At 33.6% G+C, this 23,876-nt stretch overlaps 3 protein-coding genes across 4 annotated transcripts; 1 reads left to right on the top strand and 2 right to left on the bottom strand.

The window, feature by feature from the left end:
* The first annotated feature begins 3,432 nt into the window (after window positions 1–3,432).
* On the top strand, window positions 3,433–10,821 carry LOC113846154 (homeobox protein knotted-1-like 4). 2 transcript variants are annotated; one of them, XM_027474105.1, is made up of 6 exons: window positions 3,433–4,106; window positions 5,482–5,602; window positions 8,865–9,058; window positions 9,489–9,620; window positions 9,704–9,840; window positions 10,453–10,821. In XM_027474105.1, the coding sequence occupies exons 1-6, from the start codon at window positions 3,690–3,692 to the stop codon at window positions 10,487–10,489; spliced, it is 1,038 nt and encodes a 345-aa protein (XP_027329906.1). In that variant the 5' UTR covers window positions 3,433–3,689; the 3' UTR covers window positions 10,490–10,821. The 2 variants fall into 2 exon arrangements, with proteins under 2 accessions (XP_027329906.1, XP_027329907.1); XM_027474106.1 differs by having other exon boundaries at window positions 10,456–10,766.
* Window positions 10,822–13,046: 2,225 nt separating this feature from the next.
* Window positions 13,047–13,552, bottom strand: LOC113874768. The gene has a single exon (XM_027512982.1). It carries the CDS (start codon window positions 13,458–13,460, stop codon window positions 13,047–13,049), a length of 414 nt encoding a protein of 137 aa, XP_027368783.1. The 5' UTR covers window positions 13,461–13,552.
* Window positions 13,553–13,957: 405 nt separating this feature from the next.
* On the bottom strand, window positions 13,958–20,964 carry LOC113846078. Its single transcript, XM_027473940.1, has 9 exons — window positions 17,702–20,964; window positions 17,469–17,617; window positions 17,250–17,318; window positions 17,010–17,162; window positions 16,745–16,908; window positions 16,471–16,618; window positions 14,740–14,862; window positions 14,550–14,637; window positions 13,958–14,453 (listed from the first exon to the last, which is right to left on the bottom strand). Exons 1-9 carry the CDS (start codon window positions 20,700–20,702, stop codon window positions 14,236–14,238), a joined length of 4,113 nt encoding a protein of 1,370 aa, XP_027329741.1. The 5' UTR covers window positions 20,703–20,964; the 3' UTR covers window positions 13,958–14,235.
* Between the last annotated feature and the right edge of the window lie 2,912 nt (window positions 20,965–23,876).

Raw genomic sequence — 23,876 nt, forward strand, 5'->3', positions numbered from 1 at the left:
AGTAGAAAGGGGGATACAACATTAATTCTTTTGTGTCTTACACATTAAATGGGAGGAGTGTGCTCATAGTTACGTCTAAATTCAAAATACATGACATAAACTACTTTTTCAAAGATAGAATCTCTTTTAAGAAAAATGGTCTAAGTTTACAAAAATAAATTATTTCAAACACCATATAGTGAAGTAGTCAAACTGCTACAAGCTTTTAATTGCAATCTTCAAATAACTCTGAACTTCCTATCGTTTTACTTTTGTGCACTAAAACATTTATGAAGCTACTATGAGTTCATAATCTTATTGGTATTAGACAGAACCGTTATAACACCCTACCATATACTTGAATCACAAGGAGATGGTATAATCAGGCTCCCCCCAATAATTGCATTTTCAGTTTGATATCATGAAATATATGTACAATGCTAGGCCCGCTCTCTGATAATTGCATTTCGACGTATGTTTATATAAAATATCCAGAGGATGGATAAATGAATATGATTAACAAGGGAAGGAAGAGGTGGGGAAGAACTTACACGAAGCTAAATTTTTTTACTTAAGAATTAAGCTCATTATTCCCCCGAGCTCTATTTAGTGTAATTCAATAAACTTGATAAAAATTATTAAAATAAAGCTTATATGAAAGAGTTTATTTAAACTTATTTAAAGTGAAGTTCTTTTTATTTGTTTTCTAATTCATTTTAATAAATTTTATGATTAAATTTATAATATAAACTTTTGCATGATAAAAAATTAGTAAATAAATATTTAATTAAATTATTATCAAAATATAGTTAAATGAAATACAACTCGGGCATGGGGGAATATATCTTTTGAAGTGTTTGCTGAGAAGCATTTTAATTCAACTTTAAAATAGTAAGTTGGCAAGTATATTTTATAATTTTTATTTTTTTGTTATGTTCATACGTGGTGCTTTCTGTCTTGCATATTTTCTGCCAAGAAAAGGGACTTTGTTATTTGCACACAACTGTTCCATAGTGATATCACAAAGCCCACACCAGTGACAGAAATGAAATAGTGAATATTGGACCCAAAAAAACCTGTATGTCTAGCCTCTAAGTGATAAAAAGAATGCTAGAAAGTTTATGGGAATTTTCCCAATGATGACGCAGGGTATGTTAAAACATGAAATTAGTATGAACAAGCCAATGCAAGAGTGAACTCAAACTAAAACTAAAACTCCTACAAACGGCCAAGGCTACCTAGGAAAAAACATTAGATATCTTCAGTTCCTCCACCACTAGTCCACTCTTTGGCACCTAGAAGCCACTGATCTTCGGGTTGCCCAAGTCTACAAAAGCACGCACAAACGTACCATCTAAGAAGCTTCACTATAATAAATATAATAATGAATGATAGAGAATAACATTGGATTTGGTGCACTGCAAAAGATTCACATTCCCAATTTTTCAAGTTGCTTAATTAGCTTCTATTTATCATCACCACTATTTGAAAAAAAAAAAAGACTTAAATTATTTTGACTATTCTTAATCCATGCGGAACATTTTAACAACTGTCATCTTTCTTTGGTGGCTTCTTACCATAATTTTTCCTAAATTTCAAAGAGTTTTGAGCGTATAATTTTACACACACCAATTTATATGAAGTCGTCTAATACACACACTAAGATTTTTATGGCAGAGTAGGCGAGAGGAAAGGCTTTTGCTAGTTACCACTCGTATCCCGAATCATCTATGTAAATGTACTGCTTCACTAAGACATGATACATCAAATATAAAAATAAGATAATAATCTATCTTATTTTATCTGTCTCTTACGTCTTATCTTTTGTTTTTATCTTGTGTTGTCTACTAAGTAGGCTTAGGTGATATACTAATAATTTGCCTATGACCCTGTCCTCTCTTTTTCCCTATGCAAGGTTATTAACAAGTCTTTTGAGGCCCTCAAACACTTCAATAATGACCAAGGATGGTTGATAACTTGGTATTGTAAAACATAAAGAATCTGTCGATTCATTGTTTTTGTCGAAGAGTTTAAAGTCAAGTGGGCTTACTGAATCCCAGAATTTGGGCTAAACCATTTAGGAAAGCCCATATGAGACCCAACCACAATCTAACTGATTTTGCATTTAATATTTTAATGATCGGGACCACTAAACCATTGGCATGAATCGTGTTTCGTGTGTGTCCACCTCAACTGCAGGCACCTTTTTCTTTATTTTCTGGCCCGTATTCATTCCTGAAAAGGCGTCATGAATATACGTAATTACGGGAACAATTTAACTTAAATTCACTAAACATACCCACAAAGGGACATAATTATAAAAATCATAAGCGAAGCTCAAGATTTGATCGTATAAGAACAGGCACCTCTCTGTGTGTGTCGTGAACGGGTGATGAGGGAATAGCGATGCATGCATCAGCGGTATGGAGTATTGACCATGCTGGAGGGGCCCACAGAGGAGGCATGTGTACGAACCTGATGCAGTCGCACGTTGGGCCCGCAATCCAAAATCTTGGAGCAGAGATAGTGGTCCATGAATCGTGGGAGCGACACGTGTCGGTCGTGGGTGCTGAAGTCGCTTTCGGGTTGGGTAGTGGGCAGCCCAAGTTGAGGAACGGCAACGTCGAGTGTGGGCCTTTAAGTAATGGGCAGTGGGCAGTGCGCACCCTGACAGACACTGAGCATTGTACCATAAAAACATTTGTTTTACAACGAAAACGATGCCTTCCCTCAGCGTTTTCGATTAAAGAGATTATGAGCATAGATGGAAACTGGAAAAGTAACTTGTCACTTCCAACAATAAAAAGGTTTTCCCCAAACACTGCACTAACTAGTAAAGTAAATATCTCCCACCAACACGCCAAAAGCTCTCCAACGTTTTGCCTTTCCCCCTTCCTTCCTATCCTTATCTACATACAATCAATCACCCCTTTTTCATATGCCTATAACATTTTCTATCATTGCCCATTTCTCTTCTCATGCCTACTTAAATTATACCCTTAAATCAATATCTCTTCATTTAAAATATTGCATAACACTCTTAATTTAAAATTTAAAATTTACCCTTCTTTCCAACTTGACTCTCCCATACACATTTTAAAAAGAAAGAGTTGAATTATTTAATTTTGAACGTTTTACAAATGATATCTCATAATATATTTTTATATAAAAAAATAAATTTTTGAGGAAGAAATAATTAATGAAGCGAGACAGAGTAGACCATTGAGCATTGACACAGTGTGTTGTTTAGAAAGAGAGTAAATATATTATTATTTTAAAGGTGGAATTAAACAATAATAATGTCATGTAGCTGCCTCCCACATCATTGATCAATCTATGCTATTTATCTATGTTTGTCTCTATTATCAAAGAAAATGTCCAATGAGCATTCACCACAAATCCCTCCACGTTATCACCAATCCCACCGTTGGATCTCCATCGCTGCGTCAACCTTTCCAAAAGTCTTTCCATAAAAAGTGCTTTTCCAAACCCCTTCTTCCTTCTTTCCTTCTCTGTCACCGCTCTCACCAACACCAACACCAACACCACCACCAACACCACACCCCTTCCCTCTCCCTCTCAAACCCTCCTTTTCCTCACCGCAAACCCTCAAATCCGTACCGCGTTTGGATCTCAGTTAAAAGAAAACCATTAAAATGTAGCGAGAGAAAAAGAAAACACTCGTAGAGAATCAGTGATTAAGTAAGCAAATGGCTTTCCACGACCATCTCCACCACGAAATAGCGTTCCAGCGTTTCACGGAGCAGCAACAACTAACCGAGAATAGAGACATGCAACAGAGGTTGCCACCGACATGGCTCAACAACGTTAACGCTGCGCATCAGCGTCAGCAGAATTTTCTCGACAGCACCGAGAAAAGCGTGGATCGGAACCTAAACGAAAGTAATTGTGAATCCGAGGATTTAAGGGGATACAAAGCTGACATTTTGGGACACCCTCTCTACGATCAGCTTCTATCAGCTCACGTTTCGTGCCTGAGAATTGCCACACCCGTCGACCAGCTTCCTAGGATCGATGCTCAGCTTCAGCAGTCACAGCGCGTTGTTGAAAAATACTCTGCACTTGCAAATGCTGTTGTTGATGAGAAGGAGCTTGATCAGTTCATGGTTTGTTAATTCTTTCTCTACTTAAACCATCTCTTTTGTACTTCAATTCTTTCTGTTCTCTCGTCCCACTTCTTTAATACACTTCCTAGGAGCAGTACTTGTTCAAAGATTCTTAATTCAATTAATTAACTTCACCTCTCTTTAATCCCTTTTTTTAACTCACCTTCCTCCCAAGCTTTCTTTCTGATTTTGGGCATCATCATTTTCATCGTTTTTGTCAATCGTTCACACATTCACGATGTTTTTAAGAAAATGTTAATAAATTTTTATTACAATTTAATGTTAATAAACTTATAATTTTAGGTATTTAAAGTCAGATTTAAACAGTGGGATAAACAAAACCCATGTTTTTATTATGTTCATGCGCCTTGAGTAGTTTTTGAAAAAAATTATGAAAATAATTTAGTCTTGTAATTTTTTTTTATCTTGTTTCAATAAATCTTATAATTAAATTTATAAAAACAATATTTAATTAAGTTACATTCTTAAATATACACCCTAAATCATAAATGTCAAACTTTTTAGTGTTTCTCATTCTTATTCTGCTGGTCTTAATTATACCTTTGTTTCCTTATTTTGTGGAGCTTGTGGTTTAAAGAACAATTGCTACCAGCTAGCACATATAGAATTCACAAAATGGAGAATAATGGTGATAATAGGAAAAGTAATAATTTTTTTTTTTTTTAGAATGAATTTTGATGGACGGTAGTACGAGGCATTTGGGTTGTAAAAGTGAGTGAGTGAATCTGATTTGTCATGGAGTGGCTCCGGTTGAGGGTTCTCATGGTGCTCCTTTCTTCAATAACGCTATAGCCTTTAGGAGTGCTTTATAGAATCTTTCTGTTAATACTGTCATGGTCTTCCCACTTGTTCACTTCTTTTCTCTTTTTGCTGAAAATTTGTTTAATGGTTCAGTTCATGAATTCTTATAGAATATGTTCTGAACCAAAGTTGAAGCTCTCCTCAAGCTTTCTCACCCTTTACTTCCTCATTAACGTACGTGTCTGGCTTGCCCAAGTACAATAATGAGAAGATATGGGACCTTAGTGATTCTGTACGTATGAACTGGTTATAGTATTTGTCCTGTAGTGTATGCCAGAATCTATTAAATGCATGAATCAACTATGAGTTGATGATTTTCAACGTTGATTCTGACTTGATATCCACTTTACATAATGATTGGAGTAGTGAAGCAAGTATATATATGTGTGTGTGTGATAGAAATGTTAATGTCCAATCACTACAATATTTTATTAAAGTTGTTGAGACATTTATGTAAGTTTGGCATCTTGGGGTTCGTGAAATTTTACAAGTTATAACCCTTAGTTGTTCATCTCAAACTCCTTTTTGAGTTTGGCTTTTTTGTTTGTTGTAGACACATTATCTTCTATTGCTCTGTGCCTTCAAAGAACAATTGCAACAACATGTCCGTGTTCATGCCATGGAGGCAGTGATGGCTTGTTGGGATCTCGAACAGTCTCTACAAAGCTTGACCGGTAACTTTTTAACATCATAAACATATATTTTTCTTCCTATATGTTACCATGTTTTTTGCACTCATATTTGATCTAAAAGTAGAACAAAAGAAATAGGAAATAAAAGAATGAATGAATTGCATACCATGCACACTATCCACCGCGTATACCATGTTCTTTCTCCAAAACTCTGTGTTTCACTCGTTCTCATCATGGAATGCTAGTTATAAAGAGCTACTCATACTTGGTCATCACTATTTTAGCGTAATGAGATACTGAAAATACTTTTTTATAGTTTATTTTCCTTCTCTTTGTTTTTTATCATTACATCACGCATTCTATTTAATGCTTTTTCTTATATCTCCAATTATAAAATTCGACATTTAAAAGTTTTTTTTGAACAACATTGTCCAATATTTTATTCCAATTAAACTATGTTGGTGTGAGTGTCAATTTTAGAAATAGAATTGGTGAATAAATAATACAATATATTTGAGTATCGCTTTTTTAAATCACATATTTTATTTATATGTTTAGTTTAAGTGAAAATGTTTTAAAATCTAGTTAAAAATTCTATCGAAAACTTTTATACAAATAAATATTTAGTAAAACAACACAATAACATGCCATTTTCATAATACCATATGACCCGTAAACTCTCATAGTCTCGTGTTCTTATTCACTCACATATGTTAAAAACATATATTGCTGAAGATATTTTAATTTTAATTTTGTCACACACTTCTCTTAATTTTTATATTATTTTTTATCTCTTTATATAATTATTTTCTTTCTTTTTTTTCTTTTTTCATCACTCAATACATCTTGAAATCTCGATTTCCTTTCATTCTTCTATTTGTATCTTTTTCTTTTCTTACATTCAATCATATTTAAGAGTAAAATTTTGTATTAATCATGAAATTGTATATATTACACATTTTAGTTTTAAATTTTAAAAATCTTTCATTAGTTTTTTTTATAAAAGTAATAATAATATTTTTAAATAGAATAATAACGATAAATAAAGCACAAAAATATATAACTAACTTTTCTAAAAAAAATTAACAAACTTAAGATCTTGAAATCTTCAACAATGAAAATGTTAAATTCATATGATCTTTAAAACTAATTCAAAGATTTGTTTATTTTTTAAATGTGTTGAGGTTTGCATCTATATAATAGAATTAACTATTTTAAAGTATAATAGAAAAGTAAACAAAAAGGAAATAAAGAAAATTTTATTTTGTAATATCAGTTATACATATTTTTTATTTCATCTATTGCAACTTTTGATTTTTGATTTTTATTTTTATGCATTGTTAGTATAAAATGTCTATAATATTAATTAATTGAACTATGCTTTACATAAAATTGTAAAATTAATTATTATAAATCAATATTTTTGTATTGATATGATAATATATAATTGATAATGATGTAAAATATTATATGTGATGTTAATTGAAAATTATTTACAAAATAAACTTCTGGTCCAATATCTGGGAAATGGGAGCATGTTATTGGAGGAAGAAAGCTTGGTTGAGGCTGCCTAACCCAAATCCAAACGTGGAGGGGCTTGATGACGCTTTGAATAGTCTAGTCAGAGAGATAATGGGGAAACGAGTGGGTAAAATGAACCCAGACAAAATTACAAAGCAAAATCGATAAAATAGCATACATTAACCTTTGGCCAAGAAAAAAAGAAGATAAACTAAAAGAATAAAAATTTGACTAATTAAAATATTCTCATTCCTCCCACTCGTGAAAGTGGGGACTAGTGGGACTCTGGATCATATTTTCTTTCCTTCTTTCATAAATTTTCATTGAAAATAAATTGATTTTATCAATATTATGACATTGAAAAACATAAAAGAGAAATACATCCATTTAATAATATTTTTTTTTACGTTTAGTTGTTTAGGATTATTTTCTAAAATTTATATTAATAAAATCAACTTTTTTTGTTCTTTATAAATGTGAGAAATTTTTATTTTCTCTCTCTTTCTCATCAACTTTAACTAGAGTATTTTTCCTCCTATATACCATCTAAAAGGTTTACTTCAACGAGAGATGAAATAAAAAAGTTATATAAGTGTAAGAAATGAAATAAAAAAATTATTTAAATAAGTGAAAATAAGAAAAAAATTAGGAAAAAATTACACTTATTTGAATAGAAAAAGTGTAAAAAATAAGTAACTTCTTTTATATGTGTGTCCCCCTTTCTTCTATATATTTTCTCCCAATTTAAGGGATGGTTTTTCTCTATAGGTTTAACTCACTTTGTCTTTCCGTTCTTCTTGGTTCCCTCGTGTACAACCACAAAAACCAATTTCTAGTCTTTGACCTGTCATTGAATATGTAAAACACGAGTAAATGAAAGAAAACTACGAAAAAAATAAAGGTTCGTGTTGCTAGTGTTGAAAATTGAAACAACGTAAAATAATAGTAAAGAGATTTACAAATGTTGATAGCTAGAGAGAGAAACAGGTAAGGGCTTCACATTAAAGGAATACGATCTTTGAGCATTCACTTTTCAATTTGCTTTGCCCCTCGAGGGTGTTGAAATGGAATAGATCAAAGGAGCAGTTATAATGGTTTAGCTTCTGTGTATGTGTAAAAACCAAAGAAATAACTGCAAATAGTTAGAACAACTTCAAGTTCAAGTATCATTAATCTATCACTGAATGCATGCAAGGTTTTAATCAGTATTATCATCACCGTTCATATATATTTTAATAGTAAAATGTTAACTGTTAGCTTTCAATCCCAAGAGTTAGGGTAAAGCAATTAAAAATGAAAAATAAATGTATTTATCATATAAGAAATGTAAATGTATAATAAATAATATTTTTAATATAATTTTATTATATATTTAAATATTTAAAACTAATATTAAAAATTGAGATTAATATATAAAAATATAAATGTACGGATATGACGTATTTTGATCAGTTTTCAAACACGATGACGATTCTATGTTTCATGCTTCACTTGGGAAAGTGGTTGCTATGCTGTCCAACCCTGGCCTTAAAAATTCTACTTTCTTTGATTCATGGAACAAAAAAACTTGCAGTCTTGTAAAATCTATGAATGTATAGCCCATTAATGGCAAATATTTTGGAACAATGTACGTATAATTAATGCATGACTATTTTTTGTTGTTCTTCAGCAAGGACATGTACATTATGTGCATACAAAATAAATGAAAGTGATTATATATATGATTAATAAATAAGAATGAAATGAGCTAAAGTAGAAAATGATGATGCATGTGTACGTGCAGGTGTATCTCCTGGTGAAGGAACGGGTGCAACAATGTCAGACGATGAAGATGATCAGGCAGAAAGCAATGGGAACTTATACGAAGGAAGCATTGATGGCACTGAAACTCTTGGCTTTGGTCCTCTTGTCCCCACTGAGACTGAAAGATCTTTGATGGAACGAGTCAGGCACGAGTTGAAGCATGAGCTAAAACAGGTATTTCATAAACTTAGCCATGTTGCTAGCATTCAAATTAATTACTTTATAAAAGATAATTCTACACTTTTTTTTAACACCAGGTGAAGCAAAAAAGAAGAGAGAGATATTAAAAAAAATTAATTTCAGTTTAAATACTTAAAAGTAATATTTTTTATTAAAAAAATTAATCACATTTTTATAACTCTAATATAACAAATGGGTTTTTTTTATTGCTTTTAAATTTTAAAATTCAGTTTCAAGAATCGAGATTACTAAAACTCATAAAATAATGTAACGAGAAAAAGAAGAGAAAGTTAAAAAAATTAAGGTGTTAGAAATAATTTAGATTATATGAATATTGTAGCTGTTAATTACCTGTTCTCTAATCAGCACATGGAAGAACTTGGATAATTTTTACATATATATAATTTATTCCTTCCTCATTCAGGGATACAAGGAGAAGATTGTGGACATAAGAGAAGAAATTCTAAGGAAGAGACGAGCGGGGAAGCTCCCAGGGGACACCACATCCCTTTTGAAAGCTTGGTGGCAAGCACATTCTAAGTGGCCTTACCCCACTGTAAGTTTTGGACATTAATATCATTACTTATACACATGCATTTTCATATATGATAATATGATTCTATGTGAACATTGGTCTAGGAGGAAGACAAGGCTCGATTGGTACAAGAAACAGGGTTGCAATTAAAGCAGATAAATAACTGGTTCATAAATCAAAGGAAAAGGAACTGGCATACTAACCCTTCATCTTCCACCAACTCCAAAAGCAAGCGCAAGAGGTAAGTTATTAGTTACTCCTTTCAAATTAAATAATATAATTCCTACGGCTAATTAATTTTGAAATGTTTTGAATTTATGCAATTTATTCACATTATATTTTACTTAATATTATTAAGAGTTTGATTATGCTAACAATTGTATATATGAAAAGAAAAAAATAATAATACAAATGCAGCTCCGTATCAAGACTTCTTTACTCTTTTTATACTCACCCTAATTTGTTTCTGTTCAATTTAATTAATACTTGCCACACTATTTGTATATATGGTGTCGGCATGAACAATTCGAGTCAAATAACACAACTCTATATGTTAAACTCATTAAGTAATATCATATTAACACGTCATTAAATAAATGTTTTTTTAAATATAGTATATTTAGCAATTTATCTTGTAACCTTCGTGTTGATTAATTAATTTTAACACTGTATGAATTTTATCATCAATTTTAATAGCATAAATAATGGGGGAAGTAATCAAATTACACATAAAGATAAATTTCTCTATTAAAAATTTAATAGGAAACTACATATACAATAAAAGTGGATTACTTTTTTTTTAAAATCCTAATCTTTTGTGACTACATTTGAAGTGTGATTTTTTGGATGGCAGCAGTACAGGAGAAACCAGTAACCAGAGCTTCATGTGAATGGGTAGCATATTTTGAATAAAAATTATTGGTATTCTCCAATTCATGCATGCTCGTGGGATTCACCGATCTTAGCGTACGTCCTACCTGAACATGAAACGAGGGAATCTAAGATGTAAAAGGGAAATTCATGATAAAATAACTGTTGACAAATAGTGTTGGTTTAATTACAGAAACCCTAGTTGTTGTATATGAGGTTGCTGCTGCTTGATATCTGATATTGATGCAGGCACAATCTGTTCGATTTAATGGGTAGCATGCTGATACATTTTTTTTCTTATTGAAAGAATTAGAATTATCTAGAAGTAAATCTTAAAAATTTGAATTCTTATTAAAAACATAATAGCCATCTAAAACGTTATACCCAAATCAAGCAATACAAATGTGTTAGTTTTATTTTACCCACAACTATTACCTCTGCGTTCTCAGGTATATGATTGAAGCTTTTAGTTTAGTTGTGACCTTACTTGCATGTACATGCAATATACAAAACTCTTGTGAAATAGATGAGAGAACATGATAAAAAGTAAGAAAAAAGCTTCTTTATTTTTTGTTAAAATTATATCAATTCATGAGCGTAGAGATAAGATATAAGAAGCTCATATTCGATTCGATTTTGAAAAACTATTTTTTGCACCTTTCAATAAAAATATGTGCTTTTATATTTAAGATTAATATATTAGACACGCATCTTAATTAGTTATGGATGTATAATAATTTAAAATTATTTTTTATTAAAATGAACTTTATTTAACTTAAAATTTAGAAACTAATAATTGGAGTGTAATGTCCAATTTAAATAGATTGACATGATCATCTATAAGTTTTTGCATGATTACATTGCGGTTTGTAGGTTCACTGTTCACGTGGTTTAAAACTTCAATCTAATTTTGTAATGTACAATTTAAAAACAATGGTTACACAGCATGACCAAAATCGTTATTATTCAATAAATACGCATTTTATTTGTGAGTGTGAATATATATATAGCTATTATTACTTTTTTCGACCTCAACCTACAGTCATAAATGGGACCAGCGGGATCCACTGAGTAGAAGTGAAGAAAAAAAGCAAAGAAAATGAGAGTGGTGACGGAAGAAGAAGAAAAAGATGGGTTTTTTTGCCCCTTCATCTGATGAGTAATTAAGCTGCTTCTATTTCTAGTGAAATTTTAATATTTTGTTCATGGTTCTGAGAGCTACATTTTGGTACAGCTTGATTATTGCTTTGCCTTCTCCTCTGAGTGGGTTGTGACTTTTAGATATCTGTTTTTGTGGAGTTTTTCTCTTGTAGCAGGACTGTATCCGCCTAATAGGTCATGTATTATATTGATTTGGTGTTTACCAATTAAGTACGTGTGTAGAAACATTTTGAAATTCACGTAAATATAAAATAAGTGTAGAAATTATAACTAATTATGTTAGAAATAAAAGTAAATTTATGATCATTCAAATGTTAATCCAAACAAGTACTAATGTTTGTTAGTAAAAGTTTTTGTTAGACTTTGTCCAGTGATTTTTCTCTTTACTCTGAAGAGTTTTTCACTTTAATGTACCAACTTGTTTGCACTGATGGGGGGAAATATTTTACTTCGTAAAAGATTGGCGATTATCTACACACAAAATAAAAATTTTTGTTAATATATTCTTTACTATTAAATGAATTTTTATGTTTGTTTCAGTAAGAAAAAATGATCTTAAATTTTTTTTGAGTGAAATTCACATAAAAATAAAAAAAAAAAAAAAGAGGGAATTAAAAAGACTATGTAATAAAAAGATTTTTTGTAGGACTAAACTTTAACGGAAAAAAGCAGATCCCATGTTGTTATTATTATTAAACTGATTTTGGGGTAATGCTATTTCAAATAAATAAGCATGTATGATTGCTAATATTTATTGAGATGCATTATCTCAATATTTTTTTATTTTCGGGATTTGGAATTTGAGTGACAGTAAGGGATAAGTGAAGGGTTATTAATTAAAGATTTGTTATAGCCAGACATAGGCCTGCAAGTTGCATGAGGGGACAACTTCCAATTGCCTTCTTACAACAAAGGAATTGGTAGGGACAAGGATTTGGCATAAAACTTAGGAAAAGAATAAATTATTTTGAACGGGTCCCCATAGGCACGCGTTTACTTTGAGAATACATCTGTTCATAACTTTTTGGTATGGAATCACTTCTTGACTTTGTGTCTTCAGAGTGTTACTTTATCCTCAAAACTAATGGTTTGCGTGTGGCTATTGTCCTGAAGAATCCAAACCCTCTCTCTTCCATTTCCATCTTAAGGAGAGGATTGTTTCAACTATACTTTGCCCACAAATCATATTTTTGGTGGGTGTCTTGCTACAACTTGTATATTTTATCTTTGATAAATTTTCAAGAGGATGAGATCAAGCGTGAAATTTTAGAGAGGAAAAAAACAAAGCAATGTTTTTCGCTCTTCACGTAATGAATGATAATTACAATATATATATATATATATATATATATAAATTATATAGAGGCAAACAAATTTAGGAAATAAAACAAGTTTAGAAACAAGAACATGCACGTTTCATGATTCTTCATATTGGCGACGTCCAGGAGCAGCAAACCTTGAGGAGAAACTGTGAGGCATGCCTTCATCCTCACTCTGAGCCCCACTATTGAAGTTGAGAGCATAGCTGTGTTCATCATACATGAACCTGTTCCTTTGTTGCTTCTTGCCATACCCACTTATCTTTCTAATAAAAGTTTTCCACTTGGGACCAGCAATCACTTCTGAAACCTCCTTCACCTTCTTCAATTTGTCTACCACCCATGACTCTCCTTCACCCTTTTGATCAAGTAAGAGTTTACCTTCTTCCTCATGGCCTGGCCACCATTTCCAGCGAAAGCATCCACACCCACAACCGCTACCGCTGGCCTCTTCGAAATCTTCTTCTCGTTCCATTTCCATCACCAATGGCCATCCTTCATAAGCCGCCATGTTTCCGTATGTATGAGGTTGGCGGCTTTAATAATTGTGAAAACATTTATAGGACGAGAGAGTGTTAAATGGAAGAAAAGTCAAAGAAACCGTAGGAGACAAATTTGAATTTTGAATTTAGAAGGTTCCAAGCAAAGTTAAAAGGGGTATCGCAAGTGACCTATTACGCGATTTCTCTAGCATGTTAGACGCTGACACTACTCAACAATGAGATATTTGCAAATAAATAAATAATAAAAAAGAAGTGGAGAAGTAAAGTACTATTAATTAATATTTTAGTTTTTTACAGTATAAGACTTCAATTTCATGTTTTCCATATCCCACACGCCGTCATTCTCAATTGTTTGTAACACTTGAGACACATTCCACTTTGATAAGACAAAATGAAGACGCGTCTTCGATCGTACTATACAGGCGAAATTTATGAAGAAATATCAATGGATGGACAATAATCAGTCAATCAAACTAGGGATGTGGAAGAATGGGGATTATAATAACAATAACCGGTATAACTCTTTACAATATGCATTTTAAAAAGATCAAAATATTGACAATGAATTTCCTTTTTTGGCACACTCAAATGACACATTTCATAATGTTCATTGAGGGTTGGATGTAATAGAAGAATATGCAGCAAAGCTAAAAAAAAGCCTGACACTTATTAACAACCTTAGTAAACTATCTGTCTGAACTAATTAATAAATTTTCCCTTCCCTGTAATAGATATTGAATAATGCATCGGTCAGTCAATTGGATGAAAAACACAAAGCAAAAATTATTTCTGGACTTGAGTCTGCAACGAAGAGGGTTGCAACTGTTGGTTTTGTCCTTTAGGAGAGATCCTGGCTGCCATAGAACGTAATTCATTGGCAATATCAGTGAAGGTAGGTCTCTCTATTGGCTCCGATGACCAGCACCTCTCCATCAACAATCTCCATTCTGGATCACAAGATTCAGGAACAGGAGGGCGCAAAGTGTTGCTCACAATACCACCTGAATTGTATTTGGAAGACCCCACATGCAAAACCTCTCAATTTAACTGAAAGCAAGATAATTATATCATAAATATGAATTCAACATGAATATTACCGATAATAGCACCATAATGCAAGTCGGCATACGGCTCTTCTCCAGTCAAAAGTTCCCACATTACAATGCCAAATGAAAACACATCAACCTAAAACAACAAATATCAAAACACGAAAAACAAGCTTAAAGAGTGACAAAATGTGAAGGTATCAAAATTCATCAACCGTTCAGGTCAAGTTAAAGAATAAACCTTCTCTGAAACAAGGTTACTGCTTCCGTTGAGCAGTTCTGGAGCCATCCATGGTAGAGTTCCTCTAACACCGCCAGAGATCAGCGTTTTACATTTTACTTTGGACAGACCCAAGTCACCAACCTAATATCAGAAGTAAAATTGCAAAAAGTTAGCAAACTACTGAAGGATCAATAATGAATTCCACCATGCTAAAAGTAGAGCTCTGTTGACCAGGAAGCAAGTATTGATGACCCTAAAATCAGTTACAAGAAAATTCAGGGAAAAAAAAGTGCTTAACGTTGCAGAAATGGAACAAATTCTGAATCATTAACTGAATGGCTGTTCAAATTCAATGCCAATTCATGGAACAGCCAGTATTGACAACATTGTTTTGTTTATGGATTAGTAGTTTGGTACAGTGATCATATTTGTGTAGTTGTCATTTGCTTTGTGGTGCAAAACACAACGACCGAGAAGATTTAAATCTAGAAAAAATTACCAGAATAAGGTTTAAACTATAAAATATTATGGAGATTTTCGCTCCCAATTTCGTCAAGTATAAAGCACAGCAACTTAAATTATTTTCAATATATAAAAAATCACAAAATGGCTTATGGTATAAATGCAATTTCTATATGGTTCCCAAAGTTAATAAAATATGGCTTAAATATGTTTTAAATCCGTCTGTTTTAGTAAATTTTTTGTTTTAGTCCCTTGGGACGAATTATTTTTGTTTTGGTCTTTACATTTTTGTGAAGTTTTGTTTTTAGTTTCTCTGAAAAACTTGGTCTAACAAAAAATTGACGAGAGCCTCTTCATGAACCACATTAGCGATAGGGACTAAATTTTTTTTAAAAAATCGCAAAAACATTGGGACTAAAAAAAATTTTCAGAGGGACTAAAACTAACAATTCACTAAAGAGTGTGTGTAAGAACCACAATCCAATTTGCAGAATGATGAAAGAAGACAGCTCAACAAAAACACCAGCTTTTAACTCTTCGCAGTCATATCTACACTTTAGAAAGTGCAAACCTGGAAGATAAACATTAAAATCTAGCCTAAAATTATTTGTGCATACCAATAGATAATCTTATGAGTAAATCCAGTCTTACACATCCATACTCATCCACAAATGAATACCCATATTCTCTATTTTGCTCATGTTGCCTATATCTTGCCACTGCAGTGCAGGTGTGCAATCACTAATTGCCCACCAAACGCTAACGTTATAAGCACCTATTCCAAATTTCTAATTGACGTATGACAATCTCCTTTTTGTATGTAAATTTTCACTTGTGCCATCACAATCACAGGATGCCAAACTAAACCTTTAGTACAGCCAGCTAGTCAAACCTATGCCTGGTTAACTTGACAGGTATATCTAAAGCCATTCTCTTATAAAAGGGGTATTCTAAAATATCACTCGCCATATTTTAGAAATTTTGATGAGTAAAATTCCTTATATCAGATTAAAGCAGCAAAAAAACTGATCAATCCGTCTCACAGGGTCCTTCAAGGGAAACCGAAACACCTCAGCATATTCCAGAGACTTTATTAATCTACACAATTACAGCAGAGCAGAAGTATGTTGCATAATGGATGTGTCCCGTCAATGCTCAAATAAATTAACAAGAGCATAAACATATATGGAAGGCAATGTGCTAACTAATTGTATATCTGAATATATACAATATGATGCAACAGAACATGATTCTTGATATGACCACACCAGTATCAAGCATTTAAACCTTGCATATTGGACGGTGTGGATCTCTGAGATTCACAAGCAAGTTGTCACTTTTCAAGTCAAAGTGTACTATGTTTTTTCCATGCAAGTACTCCATACCAAAGGCCACATCCATTGCAATCAAAAGACGCCTGCGCCTATCAAGATTCCTGATATGATTGCATTAGCATCAAGGATTTAGCATTATGGAAACATTAAACCTGGATAATGCAAAAAGACTAATATCCCAACATGAACATATACATGGAAAATGCACATACGCATGCACAAATTACCTCTCACTCTTCTGCAAGACATTTCTCAGAGAACCGTTAATCATATATTCGGTTACTGTTGCCACAGAACCTCCAGGGCCATCAAGCACAACACCATAGAAAGCTACCACATTTGGATGGTGCAAGTCGGCAAGCTTGATTGCCTCATTCCAGAAGTCATCTCTCTGATTGATGCATGAACCAAACCATTGGGAAGTTAGTCTGTCAATCACCAACAGGAGTTGCAGAAAATGGAAATCATAACAATTAGTAATGAGATACAGACCATGCGCTCTTGCTCTGAAGGCTTTCCAGCAAAACACCTATCAGTAATCCGTTTGATTGCAACATCAGAACCCCTCCATTTTCCATGATATACAGTCCCAAAGGTACCAGAACCGAGTTCTGTCAGTTCTTCAAGATCACAATTCTTTATAACCTAGTAAAGTTCCAGCAGCAAGGTGTTAGCTCTACTGTGCTGGCAGCATAAAAGCATAAAAGAGGAAACATATGAAAGACATTCGACCTGTAATTTTCCAACACCTGTTGCTGGAAAGCCAAAATTTCCCTTTTCCAGTGGCTTGCTGTTGACATCCTGAAAGGAGAAAAAAAAATAATGTTAAAATAACTTTAATAAAACAACACAGGAGAGTGGCATACAAAATGTTTTATTTTGGCAACTAATTCTGCAATCATAAAATAAAGTAGATAATACAAATGTTGAGGAATATGTAAACAAAATTACCTGAGTTTTATCTCTGCACTTCACATCTATCGGATTATTTGAAGCATTGCCATCCTCAAACTCTTCAGGATTTGAAAGAGTTCTTGAGTGCAGAACAGAGGCTGCAACATCTTCAGCAACAGCTTGAAGTTGTTGGTCTTCAGTGGAGCCTTCAATAAAGAAATCAAAACATAATGAGTATATGCTATGAGCTCCCTCCTAACCATATTTTAGGACTTTTAACAATTTACAACCTTTGGCAGACCGACCATGCTCAAAAGTCAAATTTTGTTTGAATGACTGGTAGAGGTCATCATCCAATTGTGACTTTAAACTTTGTTCCGCACTGTTGCCCGGATTTTCACCAAAATGATCCTTCCGAGAAGAGGTTTCTTTCTTTAATAAAGCTTTGCTAGGCATGACAGGTGGAAAGAAGGTACCATGCTGTATACTCCAGGGATCCTGATTGCTGAAAAGTGAGCTTGGAGTATCCTGCACTTCTCTAAACCTGACAGAGGGTGATGTTGCGGATGATGCTGTGTCATCCTTTTGGTGGGTTCCAATATTTGATTGAGGATTTGAACCAGGAATGCCCCAAACAGGGGCATGTATGGCCTCATATTCACCTGGCCTGGAATTGTGCCCATATGAAATTTCAGTAGAAGAACAAGGCAGCACACCTGTAATCTTATTTTGATTGGGATCAACTATCAATTTTGACCTGACAAAGTTATCCAGAATCACCTCTTCCTCTACGGAATGGCGAGTGTCGTAATCTAAGTTATCATTCCTACTTTGGAGAAAACATTGATCATTACTTACATAAACTTCAGGATTGCATAACTTGCAGGTGTCCATCCTTCCATCAATAGGTTTTAGATGGTCTTTTCTAATCCAATTATCTACTACGTCTGACTTAGAAACAACACCAGTAGGCTCATTAGTATATTCTTTTAGAGATCCTTGAACCATACACTCTGAAGTTTGTTTAGCTGTTCCATCAACGACAGTTATATCATTATTGACAGTTTTGTCAACAAGCACATCATGTTTAACCCAGTTTTCTGTTGGTACTGTGTGCTGGTCAACAACATCTTCTGGATAAGACAGTGGTGCGGTTCCCATGAGCCCATCATTGAGAGACTGTTCTCTACCTGTCCTTCCAATCTCTTCCTGGAAAAATGAATTCCTGGGTTGATCAAATTCTTCTAGCTTTTGTTTAAAGACCCTCCCGCCTACAGTCTGTGGCTCAATATTATGAGAAAGGTCAGTTGTATCAGTACGATTTACTCCATCTGGAGGTTCCAATTTGCCAACAACCCTTGGCCTGGTCCCAGCCCCTTGTTCAACAATGCCTTCCTTCAAGGGTGCAGTCACCATAGGCATAACCCAATTTGTTGCTTGAACTTTCATACTGTCCTCCATTGGGAAACTACGGTGACTTGGGGATAAATCATGAATTGGACCCACACCACTATTACGCTGATCCTGAACCAGAGGAACGGGATCTGAATGTGCATGAGGTAGTTTTGTCTGACACATAAAACAGTCCTCGACTCTTTGGATATTCTCAGGGATCATTACATGTTGTTGAGGTAATAACCCATCAGAGAAAACGACATGCTCTTGTGGAGGAACCTGAACCCAGCCATAATTACCTCCAACTATGACAGATGGGACTTGATTCACTGGAACCTGGTATGCGTTATAGCTGCGTTCAGCAGGAAGCTGGACAATCCTTATCCCTGATGCATTTTCATCATTATATTTATCCAAACGTTGTTGCTGAGGTTGCACCAATGGTTGTGGTTGAATAGCATTGGGCCTTACACCAACATGAGAAGATGATTGCGTCATTGTCATTCGTACCCCAGGGATGACCTGATGGAATGCTAAACCAGGGCTATTATCATGAAACTGCTGTTGGGTGAAGACAGGCCCAGTCTTCCCTAAAAGCTGATTTGTCATCCCCATCGAGGAAGGCAGCTGGACATAATCTGCATGGTTCACAACCTCCTTGCCTGGATCAACAAATGGCTGCAAATAACGTGAAGGTATTGAAATTTCCGTTCCAGATGGCTGCAATCCATATGGCTGCTGGGATACAGTAACAGGCACAGACTTTTCTAACTCTACCTCTTTCTGGAAATATGGAGTTTGTGTTGGACTAGTCTTAGCCACAGGCATGGCCGATGAAACCGCAAAAGCACCTGAGTAAACTGCTGCACCGGGCTCCAAAACTGCCAAATTTGCACTCGTGTCTTGAGAAGCTGCCACATTCTCCTTAGGTGGCGACACAGGCGCCCCACTGACATCCCCTGGACTAGCAATTGAACCGTCAATAATCTCATTCCCACTCAAATCAGAATTCTGGGTTGAAGCTGCACTGGCGATGCTCTCCTTCCTATTGATTCCAGCACTATCCCCATTCCCATCCGCAATACCAATTCCATTCACAGCATCAAAATACTTCTGCCCGGTATCTTGCAAGTCCCCAAACTGCATCCCACCAGAAAGTTCAGTCTCCGAAGCCGAAAACAGAAAAACCCTCAACTTTGCAGAACCATCCGGAGATCTCTCAACCAATTTTTCATACTCCTCCATCATATTCTCAACATCATCAGGGCATGAAACAGACACCAAAGCATCAAGATCCTCCTCGGGTAGCTGATACTTGATAACCACAGGCTGGCCATAAGTATCAGCCATCTTCTGCGCCAAATCATTGAAACTAACATCTTTCCTAACACTAATGATCCTCGTTTGCCCTCCAACATATCTCAACATTCCATCACTAGGCCTAGGCAATATCTTCCCACCAAAACTACACAAAAACTTCACTTTCCTCCCTGAAACCAAATCATCCCCACCCTCATCACCGACCTGAACCTGATCAACCACTCTATTCCCCCGAAGAGCAGCACCACCAAAACCATTTACATCATTGCTAACCCTATCCAATCCATTAGCCCCCACCCAGTTCCCCAAATTCATAGCATTCCCAGTCACAACACGATTACCGAAACCAGAACCACCGTAGTTAAAACCAAAAGGAGCAGAGTTCGCATTGGTATGCGCAATGGAGCAAACGTGCCACGTTGCGGAGACCGCTGGCTGGTAGAAAAGCTCGCGAGCCGAATTCGGAGTCGGTGGTGGCGTGACGGTTACCGGCGAAATGAGGGGTTCCTCCGCCATCCCCGGAACTACGTTTAACGGACGAAGATCCATAGGAACGGAATTTTGATCAAACGCCATGGCTGCAAAAAGCTATTAATTAAGATCCGAAAGAATGAATGAATAAGGAACGGTATCGTGTGAGATTGATTACTGCATTGAGGGTGCAATTAAACCCTAGTAAAATTGGAAGAAAAAAAATCAAAACAGAAATTGAATTGAAGGTTGTAGTAAGAGTGATAGATTAGATAGATAATGATAGAGAGAGAATAGAAGAATTGTGGAATCCCGAAATGGAAAAAAGAGGGAACGGTGACAAGCGCAAACAATGAATTGCTTTCACTCTCACTGCCCCAGAAATCAAGGGCTTTTTTTAGTATTTATTTAAGGCTATTACTGGATTTAAATATATTAAAGCGGATTCAATAAAAATTAAATATATCTATTAAATTCTTTTTACAGTCGTATGTTTTTTAAATTGTTGTTGAAATATTTTTTTCAATTATTGTAATTAGACAAATAATTGCGTGATAATTATTTTTAATGTTGAAAAACAAAATTAAGTTTTAAAATTATATTTTAATTCTTTTTTAAGATAAAAGGCTACAAATAAATTAAACTCTACATAAATATTTATTGTGTTGTCAAAATTAATTAAATTTTTTTAATTTATAATAAAAAATTATACGTGTTTACTAAGAATAATTATAGATAAAAAAATTATTAAAAAAATGTTACCATCACTACAGATTTGAGCAAATTCATAAAAAAAAAAAATATTGCCATCAGTTTCTAAACACATTTATCTGACATTAGTTATATTGTTGAAATGATTACGTTTTTGCGTATTTTTATATTTGCATGAAATGGAAAAATAAAAAAAAATTATACATTGATAAAAAACTAATTTTTAAAGTAACATAATTTTAAAAAGTTATTATTTCAAATAATTTCAAAATACAGCATATTAACTATCAGTGTTTTGTCTTTTAATATAATTAAGTTTTTAAACATGACTACATAATATTTTTAAAAAGAACTTATATTTTAATTTATTAATTTATGAAACTGGTCTTTGCAATCGTTATATACGTGTCAAAACAATGTAAAACTTAAATTCATACATGTTAAAATCTATCGACTTTTGAAGGCAGCATATAATAATTTTTTTATTTGACCCATTTACACTCTCTCTGCCCTTTCTGCATCAACTAAACCTATGCAATCAAATTGTTATTTCCTTTTCTTTTTTATTTTTATTTAAATGTTTGAAATTGAATAATCCCCCCTTTTACAATTCCGTTAGTGCGCACGTATATCCTACAAAGAAAAAAGGGGCGCGTTTTTTCGTATTTTCCCGGGAAAACGACAGGTACAAAACGGCACAACGAATGACCAGGCTTTGCTTTAACCCGAACCTTCATTAATCGCTTTATTTTATTTAATCCGTAATATGTACCCTTAATCATCAAATAAAAAGATTAATTTTATCATTAGTTCAAAATAATGCATGTTTTATTAGAAAATGTTAAAAGAAGTAATTTTATTTAATTATAATTACTTTATTAAAAATAAAAGATTTGATGAAAAAGATGGGAGGCATGGCGTGTGTGTTTGAATCTGAGACACGATTGATTACGAAGGAGCGTGTCAGACTGAGACAGGACCCTCATATCTCCCCCCACCAAATCTTTTTTTCACTACCAGACGAAACTCTCTCTCTCTCACATGAATGCACAGATAGTGGATAACATACAATTATGCAAACGTTTGCATAACAAAAAGTGGGTTTGTTTCTAATTACTTTTATCGGCAAAACAACAGTTAAAAAGTGTCAGTCAAGGATGAAGAATGAGTATTCGTGGATCCAGTGAGTGTTAGTTGTTCGTTATGTCTATCTTTAGGTAGGGTTGGTTAGTATTTTTATTAGAAAGTGACATTTTAAAATTCTTCAAGCTTCAGTTAATAGGATTAGAGTCCCACAGGGGCAACGAGTAAAGAGATGCTTGCTTTCTAATTAAGGGCCACAAGGAGAGACAATTACTACTGAAAGTGGAGAAAGGGCTCCACCTAAAGGTAAGTGGTGTAGGTGGCACTGAGGATTAACTTCCGTTCATGCACCTCCATTAAGACTAAATTGATACCTTTTTTGTCGGCAAACTCGTCATCATGGTAATGTTATTTAAATTTGATTATTGCTTTCAAAGATTTTTATTCACTGTGTTAAACTTTTAACATTTTATATTAAAAATATATATTTTATCACAATATAAATTTAATATCTGAAGCTAATGAATCTTGACTGAGGTTGTTTTTAAAATATGTTTCCACAATTTTTTTATAAAACAAAGAAAAAAACACTGTAAGATTGAGTTGAGTTATTAAGAAAAAATGTCATTATGCTCTACGTGGAATGCATGGGATGGAAAGCATTTCAAACTAACGTAATCGGCTTACCCCTTTTCACTTTTATGAAGAAGTTTATTATTATTATAAAGAAAAGATAAGGCACAAACACAGTGGTGATATATCTAGATACGCGATTTAATTCCATTTAATTTTTTTTTCTTTTCTTTGGTCAAAACCCTTTTACTTTTATAGTAAGTAGTGAGACATCTATGACAAAGTAAAAATAAATAAATTAAAAAAGAAAATTTTTATGTATTTTGCTAAAGTTATATTTTGCTTTTTTTTTTAAGGTATGAACATTTTCATGTACCGGCACTTCAGGGATTAGGACCATTAATTTTCGGCAACAAACAAACGAAGAGGAAAAAAAAATAGTTAAAGTAACCAAAAGTAGGCAATGGTGATGAGTAAAATGCTGTAAGGCATGTGAGAGGAAGGCAGGTTAAATAGCCTTTTTTTTTTAATATGTTTAAAGTTTATGTAAGTGATCTATATAAAATGCTGATATTTCTGCATTTATCTTAATTTATTCATCTTATTTTATATACATCCTTTGTCACATTAACATAAACAATCTTAGATTATTTATCAAACTTGGCATGTGTGAATAAATAAAGTGAGATAGGCAATCCATAGTTATTTTATTGTTATTATAACAGGATTGTACATTTTTTGGTAATGACTATTTCCCAAAGTTAATCAAAGATCCCCACTCAATTCTGACCAGATAAAGTTTTTATAGCTATACGCTCCAAATAAAAATCTGAAAATTTAACAGAGTCACACCTAATCTCTATTTACTTACCAATTAAAGGTTGAAGTAGTGGACAAAGTTTAGAGACTGAA

The sequence above is a fragment of the Abrus precatorius genome, unplaced genomic scaffold (assembly GCF_003935025.1).
Source record: "Abrus precatorius isolate BTA unplaced genomic scaffold, Abrus_2018 Scaffold8, whole genome shotgun sequence".
Lineage (NCBI taxonomy): Eukaryota > Viridiplantae > Streptophyta > Magnoliopsida > Fabales > Fabaceae > Abrus > Abrus precatorius.